General features: G+C 41.1%; 1 protein-coding gene across 9 annotated transcripts in view; it reads left to right on the top strand.

Moving 5' to 3' along the window:
* Positions 1-14,455, top strand: part of wdpcp (WD repeat containing planar cell polarity effector) — a 363,747-nt gene that overhangs the window by 97,739 nt on the left and 251,553 nt on the right. For 6 of the 9 annotated variants that reach the window (XR_011595032.1, XM_070889746.1, XM_070889749.1 and 3 more), the window contains exons 2-7: positions 5,514-5,597; positions 7,182-7,226; positions 8,937-8,987; positions 10,291-10,361; positions 10,616-10,675; positions 13,813-13,927. Coding sequence is in view for 8 of the 9 variants with exons in the window: in XM_070889746.1 (XP_070745847.1) it covers positions 5,537-5,597; positions 7,182-7,226; positions 8,937-8,987; positions 10,291-10,361; positions 10,616-10,675; positions 13,813-13,927 (403 nt within the window). In the remaining variant the exon portion in view is untranslated. Of the gene's footprint in view, positions 1-4,445; positions 4,489-5,513; positions 5,598-7,181; positions 7,227-8,936; positions 8,988-10,290; positions 10,362-10,615; positions 10,676-13,812; positions 13,928-14,455 lie in introns of those variants that run through there. The other 3 variants (XM_070889753.1, XM_070889754.1, XM_070889751.1) reach the window with 2 other exon arrangements.

Raw genomic sequence — 14,455 nt, 5'->3', positions numbered from 1 at the left:
ACTGTACACCATGGCAACCACATGCTGCACCAGGTTGGCACCACCCCACACCAACACCATAAAGCATCCCCACAATGCCCAAGCCATTCCTTTCACACTCATTACCATTCCGGGGGGTACAGTTATGTCTCACTATTCACCACAATTCACTAAACCACTTTCAAAAGAGTACACAAATCTGTCCAAGTAGGCAAAATGTTGAAAATAAAGATTTCCATGTTTGACTACACATTTTATAACAGAAACTTTACATGAACATTGGCTAAAAGACCCTTGTGTGTTAGTTGGTATGAATGGAGAGTGATGAGGGTGAATGTGAGGGATGGCGAGTGAGATGGGGAATTTATAATGTAGATAGAGAGGGATGGGTGGAGGTGCAAGGTAAGGATGTGCAGGAGTAGGGTAGGGAAGGCAGAGTGATGGTGATGTGATGAGTGGCACAGCAGGATAAAGTTGAGTGTGGCTTTGGAGTAACATTTTGTGATCTACTAAGATCATTGAAAGGTTTGCACCACTGCAGCCTGAGCCTCCTGACGACATCCCTGCTTGTGCCCTCTTGTACAATGTGCAACTAGGCTGTGTTAGTGTCTAGGGGAGGTCTCTTCCGCCCATTGGAAGGGAAGAGAACCTCGCTGTGTGCTGTGACTTCCTCCATAAGCATATGGAGGGAGTCGTGGGAGAGCCTGGGTGCAACTGTGCACCTTTGTGCAGTGCTTGACCGTGTTTGCAGCATCTCAATGCTTCCGAACACCGACAGCACACTGTCAAAATGAATGTGGCCATGGTCCCTTTAAGGAAACCGGCTGATGACACGTCATCAAATGACATCATCAGACCCGTTTCCTTTTAATTGGCCGAGAACCTCGCAAGGTGTGCTCAACAAACCCAATCAAGGTAAAATTACTTCAACAGAGTGGGCTCAACCAGGAGCAGGGTTCCAATCCGCACCCGAAGTCGCTTGCCTCGCTCCAGACCCGGAAGAAAAAATTGCAGCCGTAGTTTTTTGTACAGTGGAAGTGACATGCATCTGAAAAAGGCAGCATAGTAGAGCCTGAAGATGGTGTGATAGTGGACCACACAGGCAGGGTAGGTCCCATGTTTGAGTGTGAGTTAGTGCCATGTTGGGTAATCTCATGACTGTGATGGGGACTCACAATTGGTGTCGGTGTCCATGGGCTTGGGAGCAGAAAAATTAGCCATGGCTCTCATCCTTGGATCATTATCCAGCATCTGTGTCAGTGTCGAGTGAGTCCATGATTGCCTTTGTTATATTTGCTTTGGTAGCGAATAGATCACTCGTACCTGTACTGTCACGGCTCACATATGAGAAATGACTACTTGAATGATGGCAAGCTACTCTGCTCAGAGAACCATACCTGAAGTGAAGTCACTGGTTTTAGGGGTAAAGAGGAAAATAGGTAATTATGGTACTCTTTTCCAAGTTTTCGATCAAGTGCATCGGGAAGTTGGAAAACATATTTACTTTCCTTTCATTTTATGTGGATTTTAGATAGCTTTTATTACCATGTTCTCAGAAATCATGTAGTAATTTAAAAAACATTAGTTGAAATTTACAGTTTAGAACATTTGAAGATCAAATCAATACTATTTAGTTTACAGTGAAAATTTATAAATTCAATGGGGGGATTTTTCAGGGGCTCAGCGGGCGCATTCGGTGGTGGCTCGGGTAGGAAAAACGTTTTTTCTGACAGCAGGTCAGGGACCCGCTTTCATCCCACTTCCACGCTACTTTACCAGATGTCAGGACTGAATGGACCCGACATGCAGCGAGGCAATTTACAACAACAACTTTCATTTATATAGCGCCTTTAATGTAGTCAAATGTCCCAAGGCACTTCACAGGAGTATTATGCGTTAAAAATTTGACATCGAGCCGCATAAGTAGAAATTAGCGCAGGTCTTGGTCAAAGAGGTATGTTTTAAGGAGCATCTTGAAAGAGGAAAGAGAGGTAGACAGACGGAGAGGTTTAGGCAGGGAGTTCAAGTTTGGGGCCTAGGCAACAGAAGGCATGGCCACCAATGGTTGAGCGGTTATAATCCAGGATGCTCAGGAGGGCAGAATTAGAGGAGCGCAGACATCTCTGGGGGGTGGGGGGGTGGTGGAGGTTGTGGGGCTGAAGGAGATTACAGAGATAGGATGGGCGAGGCCATGGACGGATTTGAAAATAAGGTTGAAAATTTTGAAATTGAGGCGATGCTTAACCAGAAGCCAATGTAGGTCAGCGAGCACAGGATGGTGGGTGAGCGGGACTTGGTGCGAGTTAGGACACGGGCAGCCGAGTTTTGGATCACCTCTAGTTTATGTAGGGTAGAATGTAGGAGGCCAGCCAGGAGCGCTTGGAATAGTCAAGTTTAGAGGTAACAAAGTCATGGATGAGGGCTTCAGCAGCGGATGAACTGCGGTAAGGGCGGAAATGGGCGATGTTATGGAGGTGGATAAAGGTGGTCATGCTTATGCCGCGGAAGTGTGGTCGATAGCTCATTTCAGGGTCAAATATGACAACAAGTTTGTGAACAGCCTGGTTCAGCCTCGGACAGGAGTTGGAGAGAGGAATGGAGTCAGTGGCTAGGGAACAGAGTTTGTGGCGGGGACCGAAAACAATGGCTTCAGTCTTCCCAATATTCAATTGGAGAAAATTTCTGCTCATCCAGAACTATATGTTGGACAAGCAGTCTGACAATTTAGAGACTGTGGAGGGATCTAGAGAAGAAGTAGTGAGGTAGAGCTGGGTTTCATCAGCGTACATGTGGAAACTGACACTGTGTTTCTGGATGATGTCGCCAAGGGGCAACATGTAGATGAGAAATAGGAGGGGGCCAAGGATAGAGCCTTGGGGGACTCCAGGGGTAACGATGTGAGAACGAGAAGAGAAGACGTTACAGGTGATTCTCTGGCTATGATTAGATAAATAATAATGGAACCAGGTCATTATGACCTTGTTAACAGCCCATTAAATAGTATTTTGAGCTCACCTTACCATTTTATGAGGTCGCCCATGGGGTCCACGCTGCTCGGGGATCACATCAGGTAAGGAGGTCGGGAATTGAATCTGCATGGGAATATCTCATTACTTGATGGCTGTAAATGTGCTATAAAAGCTCCCATCACAGAGCAGTTCACTTTCCAAACTCAGAAGCTGTTGCTTACTGCATTTGGAAGACAGATTGAACTTTATGCAGGTTGCAAGTGTTTGGAGAAAACTCTCTATCGAGTCTCACCTCATTGGAACAACCTCTCTCACCATTGACAGATTCCTTGTCATCTCAAGTTCACCTACCATCTATTACATCAGCACGGTGTCCTTGAAACTATCTCACCTTAGTCCTCAGAATCCCACCATGATCAGCCCCAACACCAGCAGCATCAGGCACACCAGCAGCACCAACAACAACACCAACCTTCCCTGCAATCAACTGATGCTGCATAGGACACAGGGCATCAGCACCTGACCACATTGCTGCCTGGGACACCAGGGATGGCCTCACCATGGCCAGATTTACTTCACTTGACGTTGTACACCCTGGCTGCCACATGATGCGCCAGATTGACACCACTGCACACCGGCACCATAAAGCATCCCTACAATGCCCAAGCCATTCCTTTCACACTCATCACCATTCCAGGGGGTACCATTATGTCTCGCCATTCACTGCAACTCACCAAGCCACTTACAAAAGTGCTCACAAATCTGTCCAAGAACACAGTGTTGAAAATAAAGATTTCAATGTTTGACAGCACATTAACAGAAACTTTACATGAACATTGGCTATAACACCCAAGTGCTTACCCTTGTGTGTTGTTAGTTGTTATGATTGGACTAGGATGAGGGCGAGTGTGAGGGGTGGCTAGTGAGATGGGGAAGTGAGGGATGGGTGAAGGTGCAAGGTTGTTGGTGTGAGTAAGGATATGCAGGAGTAGGGTAGGGAAGGCAGAGTGATAGGAATGTGATAATTGGCACAGCAGAATGAGATTGAGTGTGGCTTTGCAGTAACGTTTTGTGATCTGCTGAGATAATTGAAAGGTTTGCGCCACTGTAGCCTGGTCCTCCTAACGACATCCCTGCTTGTGTCCTCCTGTGCAATGTGCAACCAGGCTGCGTTGGTCTCCTGCGGAGGTCTGTTCCGCCTATTAGAAGGGAAGAGAACCTCCCTGTGTGCTTATGGAGGGACTCATTGGAGAGCCTGGGTGCAGCTGTGCACTTCTGTATAGTGCTTATCAGTGTTTGCACCTCAATGCTGTAGAACACTGACTGTATAACTGTCCAAATTAATTTGCGCATGGTCCCTTTAAGGAAACCGGCTGATGACATGTCATCAAATGACATTATCAGTCCCGCTTCCTTCAATTGGCCGGCAAACGCGCTGAGCGGGCTTAACAAGCCCAATTAGGGGAAAATCATTCTGCACAGCAGGCTGGAGCCAGCAGCGAGGCCGAGTCTTACCCCCGGCCGCACCGGAATTGCTGAGGTAGGGGAAATCGCAGCCAATGTGTTTTTATGTTTGACATTTTAATTTCCTTTTTTAAAAAAAATCCAACTCTAGTTCTGGGTTAGTTCCGCTAGATGGTTTACTATGCAAACTGTTTTTGTGAAGGTGAGATTTTTAGGGGGTTTTGTGCTATATTAATGTGCTCGCTAACCCATTTATTTTAAATGGGTTCACCAGTGCAATAACAAAGCATGCTAAGGGATTCTATGCAAATGTATTAACCAGAGGATATAAAACAGGCAGGCATAAAAACTCCCATGACACTATTTGAAAAAGAGCAGAGGAGTTTGCCCATTGTCCTGGCTGACATTTATTACATTGAACTGCATGGAATGTACAGCACAGAAACAGACCATTTGGCCCTACTGGTCCATGCTGGCGTTTATGCTCCACAGCAATGCAACTAAGTGGCTGGAGGATTGAGGATATAGCCAATTTACTGTTACTTTGTAGAACCACTTTCTATTGCTCCATTGCACTGTTCCACCAGTGATGCACAAAGTTGAATTTCAGCTACATAGCTGAGATTTCCATATATAAATTTCCACCTATTCATAATATTTAATAGAGCATGTCAGAATTAAGATTAAAGAACATTTTCCTGTGGATAGCTATTGCGTTATACAGGAGGTTAAACCATGAAACCTACAAACTTGCTGCCTCTCCCAAATACAAAGTATTACAAAAGATAGCACATGGAATTTGAGCCATTGGTTAATGTGTTTCTCAAATAGTGCTGCCTTCTGGGGCTTACCAGCCGACCCAGCTACATAAAAGTCCTTTGGGAGAAAAGAAACTGCTGTTCTTTTCCTGCTTTTTGTCAGCTAATGGGAAAGAAGGCAAATGTGCTAATGTGTACTGGTCCCCAGATTATTGACACATTTTCATCTTAAAATATGGTTAATGAGGGACCATTTTGCAATTTCATTTCCAGAGACTTTCAGTTTTATGCTTAATGGAGGCTAATTAATTTTCACACATTGGGTTGTTTCTTGCTTTGACAGAGCTGAGCTCCATCTGCCATCAGATGTCTTTCTGTCTGACCGAGCTGCACCTGTGGTCTATGAAGAAAACCTTACAAGTCAGGGGTAATTGAACAAGGCCTGGTCCATGTAACTTTTGATTTAAATGGTTTTATTCCTTCTATTTTTGCATCTAGGAATTTCCAGACACATATTTTTCTTTAGTATTATGTGATATGGTTTTTTTGCATTACTGTTAATATTAATTATGCTATCTATTATGTGTTCATTTAAATTGAATTTATCTTTTGATACACTGATAGAATTTAAAAGTCAAATTCTAATGTTAAAGTAGTGGAAATACAGATGTAAATTGCATTTCTTAATCCAGTTTACATATCTGTATTTTCACTACTTTAACATTAAGGAATCTAAATGTTGATTTGTGTTTGTTGAATTATTAGATGGCTATATTTTATAATCTATCAATTGGTGAGCAGAATTGCCTTCTGCACTATAGGCATGATGTGAATTGCGGTCTGCAAACTGCTTTAATTATATTTAGGCAATTTAAATGAAAAGCTTTACTATGGGTATTTACAAGCAAGTATGAAACTTTGATAAATCTAATATAATTTTTTTTCTCGATTGTTAACACCATTTAAAATCCACAACCAACATATAATATAAATTTAGTATACAAATGTTCTCCCCATCTCTCTCTTTTAACTTGGAGGACTGCCGGAAGTCAATGACTCTTGATAGGGTATGGTCCCACAGAGGGTGGTAATCATCATCCAGTACCTCAACCAAATGGGCATTTTTCACGATAGCAAACAGTGTGTTCAGCAGTGAGGACGTGTAGCTGAGCCCAGTCTTGTCCCCGCATGCACTTGCCAGTAGGAGTCACTTGGATAGTAATGAGGAGTAGAAAGAGTGGCTCATTTCCCCCTCCACTCAGGGCATACACTTCTGCCACTTTAGCTGAGATCAGTTAACTCAGCACAAACCAAGAATCAGATCTAGGATATTTTAGTCAATATGGCTCACCTACAAGCTGCTATATCTTCCACTTTAGTAAGTCGTAATTTAATTCCATGAAGCATTTCTTCGGTTATTGACCTAGAAATACAGCGTGACATAATGATCAGGCGGGGCTAGGTGGGAAATTATTTCAACCTTCATGGAAAAGAAACAAAGACAAAAGAGGTACAGAAAAATCATGAAAAGTATAAATGGAAAAAGCAGGCAAAAAAACTAAGTTAAAGAAATGTTCCATTTACCAAGAGTTATATAACTTCAGTCTATTTTTAACAGTTTAGATATAATCATTAATTGACATGCACATTTAGTCATTTGAGCAAAATTGTGTCCCAGGGTCTGTATGAATCTAGTTTCTACACACTAGGGGCTTAAAGTTAGCCCTATGGAGGGACTTAACTGATTTGGATTATTGCAAAATTCCCATTAGTATTAAGTTTTCAAGTTTTGCCTATATAGGCTTTTCAAATAGTTAACATCAATAAGCTATCATTACTTGTGAAATTATCTGTTTTTGGAAGCTAATTTTAAAAGATATGTACTATTTTTATTATATACAAACAAAAACATCTTGGACACTTGACATTTAATATCAAAATATCAATATTCCAGAATGCTTTGGCAGTTTTAAAAATGTTACTTATGTCCCTTTTCCAAATTGTATGGCAGATACTGATGTTGGCACCTATCAATACTATGATAAGAAAGAGGCAGGTACGTTCAAATTAATATTGATATGCCAATTACTTTGCTAAAAATATAAGTCATCTTGAGTAAACTACTCGGTTCTACATTTATGCACCAGAATTCCAGCAGAGGGCATCAAAATCCAACTGATACAAATAGATAAGTAGAGAGCCTTTTTGTCATTTCTTCCTGAATAACTAAGAACGTTTGTTTAATCCTGGAAGACTGTTGGTTTCAGGCCCTTCCATCTAAGATTATTTCTTGTTCTAGGCCAGGTTAAAGTGGAGGTCAGTGTGAGCATCTTTTGGAGATGTGGATTGAGAACTGGTTGTCAGACAGGAAGCAAAGAGTAGGAGTAAACGGGTACTTTTCAGAATGGCAGGCAGTGACTAGTGGAGTGCCGCAAGGTTCTGTGCTGGGGCCCCAGCTGTTTAGATTGTACATTAATGATTTAGACGAGGGGATTAAATGCAGTATCTCCAAATTTGCGGATGATACTAAGTTGGGTGGCAGTGTGAGCTGCGAGGAGGATGCTATTAGGCTGCAGAGTGACTTGGATAGGTTAGGTGAGTGGGCAAATGCATGGCAGATGAAGTATAATGTGGATAAATGTGAGGTTATCCACTTTGGTGGTAAAAACAGAGAGACAGACTATTATCTGAATGGTGACAGATTAGGAAAAGGGAAGGTGCAACGAGACCTGGGTGTCATGGTACATCAGTCATTGAAGGTTGGCATGCAGGTACAGCAGGCGGTTAAGAAAGCAAATGACATGTTGGCCTTCATAGCGAGGGGATTTGAATACAGGGGCAGGGAGGTGTTGCTACAGTTGTACAGGGCCTTGGTGAGGCCACACCTGGAGTATTGTGTACAGTTTTGGTCTCCTAACTTGAGGAAGGACATTCTTGCTATTGAGGGAGTGCAGCGAAGGTTCACCAGACTGATTCCCGGGATGGCGGGACTGACCTATCAAGAAAGACTGGATCAACTGGGCTTGTATTCACTGGAGTTCAGAAGAATGAGAGGGGACCTCATAGAAACGTTTAAAATTCTGACGGGTTTAGACAGGTTAGATGCAGAAAGAATGTTCCCAATGTTGGGGAAGTCCAGAACCAGGGGTCACAGTCTGAGGATAAGGGGTAAGCCATTTAGGACCGAGATGAGGAGAAACTTCTTCACCCAGAGAGTGGTGAACCTGTGGAATTCTCTACCACAGAAAGTAGTTGAGGCCAATTCACTAAATATATTCAAAAGGGAGTTAGATGAAGTCCTTACTACTCGGGGGATCAAGGGTTATGGCGAGAAAGCAGGAAGGGGGTACTGAAGTTTCATGTTCAGCCATGAACTCATTGAATGGCGGTGCAGGCTAGAAGGGCTGAATGGCCTGCTCCTGCACCTATTTTCTATGTTTCTATGTTTCTATGAAATTCAACTTCAGTGAGAGTACAAAATGCACGATAGCGAATTGGACGGGGTGTTTAACAAGCAATCAATTCATTACCGTGCATTTAATGTTCACTCCAAAGTTGAATTTGACCCCCTTTTTGTCGGGTGTGGTACTGTCCCTACATTGCCAATGACAGACAGACTTTACTTCTATTCTACAATTAACATTTCATCATTTGACATTTGTAACATCAACCCATCTTTTTAGCTGCAGTGATATTTTTTAGTGCTAGCCTACAGTACAGTAATCAGGAGTCATTTGTTTATTTTTTCCATTTTAAATCCCTTTAGTGTCACCAACAGACTGCTGTTATCTGGAAGAGAAGCGGCATATGACTGAGGGTGAGTAATGTGGTACTATGACAGAATGCCATTTAAGCTCAATAATAATTGGAGAAAATGTTCTTTTCCCGTTTTGGCAAATATGAATCTATTTTCTCTATACAGTTATCATAGCCTTTCTCTAACAGAGAGAACAGCTTCTTAGAATAAAACAAAGTGCTGACAAATGGCACACAACACTAGCAGTCTAGTCTTCCTGTACCCCTTGGTAACAGAATATTGTCTTGAGTCGTCTCCCTCGGGTATCACATTAAATATGTAAGCCATATGCTTACTGAGGTCTTTTGTCTGAATATCCTTCAGAATCAAATTTTTAAAAAATCAAAGAATCTATAGGCAGACGTTGCTTCTATCTTAATCATTGCTTTCAAGAAATAAAGCAGACAATTTTTAAGATATGACTAACAATAACAAATGGAACGGAATAGTACTCAATAGCTTTAAGGGCAGCCCATGAGTGCTTTCACTCATACCTGTTAGCAAAATTTAACACAACCACATCAAACCTACATTCACTAATAAATTCAATAGTGAATTTATGTGTGAAACTTCTTTATCCAGAAAGTGGCGAGAATATGCCTCTGAAGCCTCAAGTGGTGCCCGAAACTCACTGGTAATTAACACATGAGGCTGGCAGACAAATTTACCTTAGTCTTGCCACCGGCCTCATTAGGTGCAAGCAGTGTGCAATGCACCAGGAGCATGCCCTGATATGGGCGGAAGCTCATTTCTAAGCCCATGTTCCCAAGCCATGTGGCCCCTAAATTTGTTATTTTTGTTTCCATTTTGGATAAAAATAGACATTTCTTAAGCTTTCCAACAAATGGGGAATGTCTGGGCCTCTGAATTCTGCCCTGCTTATACACTGCATTACAACTAAAAATCACTTTCCAAATTATAATACTTTGGTAAATCAGAAATTTCCAGATTGTTTTAACATTGATTCCTAGAATCATACAGCAAAGAAAGAGGCCATTCAGCCCATCTTGCCTGTGCCGGCTCTTTGAAAGAGTTTTCCAATTAGTCCCAACCCCCATCTCCCTGCTCTTTCCCCATAGCCTGCAAAATTTCTCCTTTTCAAGTATTTCTCCAATTCCCTTATGAAAGTTACTATTAAATCTGCTTCCACCACCCTTTCATGCAGTGATTTCAGATCATAACAACTCGTTACATTAAAAAAATCTAATTTCCCTGAAAGATTTGCCAATTATCTTAAATCTGTCCTCTGGTTACTGATTTTTTTAAATTTACTGATTTAATTTGATAATTTAACTTTTTAGTGCATTCATATTTTCTTTGTCAGCTCGAGAATATTTGTGGACACCCAAGAATAGACGCCCAGATAAACTTCGAGACACCCTCAAGGAGTTTGAGGTACCTTCCTAGTTAAAAAGTTGACAGTAAACAATTATACTTCTTTATTCATCTTTCAGCAGCTTTAATTTTTGTAAAGGATCAGCCTGCACAAAGATCATAACTAGCCTCTAGTGCAGTGGCATGTTCTGAAACAGTTGCATCTTTGTTTTCGAAGCATGCTAATCTCTTCTGATTGGAAATCAGAAACACTTTAACCATTGGTGACAACGTATGCATCTGACATAGCCATCTGTGTTTTTGTTGTCCTTCAGGAGCTACTGCAGTGCAGCCGTTGTGTGCTGAGCAAATGGAAGAACAAAAACTATTGTCAGGTATATGCTTCAACAATGATCTTGGGTTATTGATTTAATTTATTTTAATTTAATTTAGTTGAGCCTTTCCGAACTTGGCTTCACAGTTGCAAATAATGCAACATATATAATTGTGTGCAACATATGCAATAGTGTGTAATATATATAATAGTGTCTTGTACTTCAGATCAGCTAAACTATCCAGATGATTTTTTAATATAGTAGACAGAAGCTTTTTTTTAAACAAAGATGCCCCAAATATTTATGTATGTATTTTAATGTTTTTAATGTTACATTACATGAAATCGAAGCATAATTCTAAAGCAATGCCCTGGACTCTACAAGAACAACTGAAATAGCCATTTGTTTCAGAAGGTGAAATTTAGCTTTGAGCAAATTCACAAAAACAAATTTTGTTAACCCATCATTTCAATTTATGACAAATGTGCAATCTGTTGAATTATATCCACAGGAAAGTTTAAAAAAAAAATCTTTTGACAATTTTTGCAGTATATGTTACCTTGGTGTATGTTGTATTTCAGCATGAATTTCTTTTAATATACATGGTACAAAACAGACCAATAAAACTAAAAACAAAACAAATTTATCGTTAACTTTGTACAATGCCACAGACTTACATCAGAATTGTTGGTGGATTATAAACCTCTAATGTCTGGTTAGTATATGTAGGTTCAGTGGGGTAGAAATTGGTTTGGGCCAGTTTTCAGGCGGCAGAGAAATTGCTTATAAGAACATAAGAACATAAGAATTAGGAACAGGAGTAGGCCATCTAGCCCCTCGAGCCTGCTCCGCCATTTAAAAAGATCATGGCTGATCTGGCCGTGGACTCAGCTCCACTTACCCACCCACTCCCCATAACCCTTAATTCCTTTATTGGTTAAAAATCTATCTATCTGTGATTTGAATACATTCAATGAGCTAGCCTCAACTGCTTCCCTGGGCAGAGAATTCCACAGATTCACAACCCTCTGGGAGAAGAAATTCCTTCTCAACTCGGTTTTAAATTGACTCCCCCGTATTTTGAGGCTGTACCCCCTAGTTCTAGTCTCCCTGACTAGTGGAAACAACCTCTCTGCCTCTATCTTGTCTATCCCTTTCTTTATTTTAAATGTTTCTATAAGATTACCCCTCATCCTTCTGAACTCCAACAAGTAAAGACCCAGTCTACTCAATCTATCATCATAAGGTAACCCCCTCATCTCCGGAATCAGCCTAGTGAATCCTCTCTGTACCCCTTCCAAGGCTGGTATATCCTTCCTTAAGTAAGGTGACCAAAACTGCACGCAGTACTCCAGGTGCGGCCTCACCAATACCCTGTACAGTTGCAGCAGGACCTCCCTGCTTTTGTATTCCATCCCTCTTGCAATGAAGGCCAACATTCCATTCGCCTTCCTGATTACCTGCTGTACCTGCAAACTAACTTTTTGGGATTCATGCACAAGGACCCCCAGGTCCCTCTGCACCGCAGCATGTTGTAATTTCTCCCCATTCAAATAATATTCCCTTTTACTATTTTTTTTTCCCAAAGTGGATGACCTCACATTTTCTGACATTGTATTCCATCTGCCAAACCTTAGCCCATTCACTTAACCTATCTAAATCTCTTTGCAGCCTCTCTGTGTCCTCTACACAACCCGTTTCCCCACTAATCTTTGTATCATCTGCAAATTTTGTTACACTACACTCCGTCCCCTCCTCCAGGTTATCTATGTATATTATAAACAGTTGTGGTCCCAGCACCGATCCCTGTGGCACACCACTAACCACCAATTTCCAACCTGAAAAAGACCCATTTATCCCGACTCTCTGCTTTCTGTTAGCCAGCCAATTCTCTATCCATGCTAATACATTTCCGCTGACTCCGTGTACCTTTATCTTCTGCAGTAACCTTTTGTGTGGCACCTTATCGAATGCCTTTTGGAAATCTAAATACACCACATCCATCGGTACATCTCTATCCACCATGCTCGTTGTATCCTCAAAGAATTCCAGTAAATTAGTTAAACATAATTTCCCCTTCATGAATCCATGTTGCGTCTGCTTGATTGCACTATTCCTATCTAGATGTCCCGCTATTTCTTCCTTAATGATAGCTTCAAGCATTTTCCCCACTACAGATGTTAAACTATGGAGTCCTTGGGTCTCATTATATTATAAGCTCCTTGGGTCTCATTATAATAAAGCGGTGAGCTGTGGCCGCTCTAGCTTGCTAGTCTGTGATATCCCAAATTTAGGCCAGCTTGCTAAGTCCAGAAAGCAAAGAAGGTCATAAATTTAAGACTTATAAATACAATATGGTAAATAAGGAGGAACTTCTTTATCCAGGGAATGGTCGAGGCGATAATGAGGTCCTTGGCCACCCAATTGTGAGACCACCTCATTGGTCAGTGCTATGCTAATGACTGTTTCAAAAGAACTATAAATCTACTGTGGGAAGTTAGGGGGAGAAAAATATGTCTTATAATCACCAATAACTGAGATGAGGAGAATAAGTTTGAAGAGGAAGGAAGAATAAATAAATAAATGAAGTACCTGCATCCTCAGCAAAAACTGAAAATTCCCAGTAACACACAGAATGGAAAAAAATGATCATTTAAGAGGTTTTGAGGAAAGGAAGAACAAAAATACTTACATTTTAAGTACATTTGCAAAGCAGTAGGTAAATAGCATTACAAATATTTGAATAATTTTAGCAATTCTACACTCCTAACGGAGAACCGTGCTCAGAAAGGGCGGTGGAAGCTGATTCAGTAGTAACATTCAAAAGGGAATTGGATAAATATTTGAAGGGAAAAAATTTACCAAGCTTTGGGAACAGAGCAGGGGAGTGGGGATAATTTGACAGCATTTTCAAAGAATCGGCAGAGGTACAATGGACCGAATGGCCTCCTTCTGTGCTGGATCATTCTATGATTCTACGTCCTACAGATTTTTAGGGGTTTTAGTCTATTTCATTATCCAAAATTTGTAAAGGAATCCTAGGTGTTGAAGAAGCAGCTTCATGTTTTTAAAAAACCCAACTGTTCGAGAAATGCTACTTTGAAAATGTTTAATGGTGCTCATTTCTAACTTTTGTAGTGATAAAGAATGCATCATCCAGGAAGACTACACTTAACATCATGTCCTGTCTGTTTCAGCTTTTCTTTGGTTCAGGTGTGCTGGTGTCATTAAGCCTCTCTGGGCCACATCTGGAGAAAGCCATGATCGACAGGACCTTAGTGGGGAGGCTCATCTCTGACACCATCAATGATGGTAATTGTACCCACGTGAAAATCAAATGTCTAAATTTAAACAGTGACAGATGAAAAATGATGTGGCAACAGATTTACTAATTACTCTCACTTGGGCCTTGTAAGAGCAACAAGTAATTGCATGTATTGTCATAGTTACAGCCCTTCAGGTTATAAATTATGAGTATGCTTTTGTACATAGAGCTTTCCAGACCTTACTTTTAACATGTATTAAATCAATATCTAAAAGTTTTACCTTTCTTCATCAAAGCTGCTCGTGGTCACATAGTTTCAGTAATGAAAGATCTTGGAACATAATAGTCTTTAAATCCAATATCTCTATACTGTATATTATACAGATGGTATATGATGGTTAAGAAGGCATACGGAATGCTTGCCTTTATTAGCCGAGGCATAGAATATAAGAGCAGGTTGGTTATGCTTAAACTGTATAAAACACTGGTTAGGCCACAACTGGAATACTGCGTGCAGTTCTGGTCGCTGCATTACAGGAAGGACGTGATTGCACTGGAGAGGATACAGAGGAGAT

This window comes from Pristiophorus japonicus, chromosome 9 (genome assembly GCF_044704955.1).
Source record: "Pristiophorus japonicus isolate sPriJap1 chromosome 9, sPriJap1.hap1, whole genome shotgun sequence".
NCBI classification, from domain to species: Eukaryota; Metazoa; Chordata; class Chondrichthyes; family Pristiophoridae; genus Pristiophorus; species Pristiophorus japonicus.
This window is presented reverse-complemented; position numbering and strand designations above follow the sequence as displayed.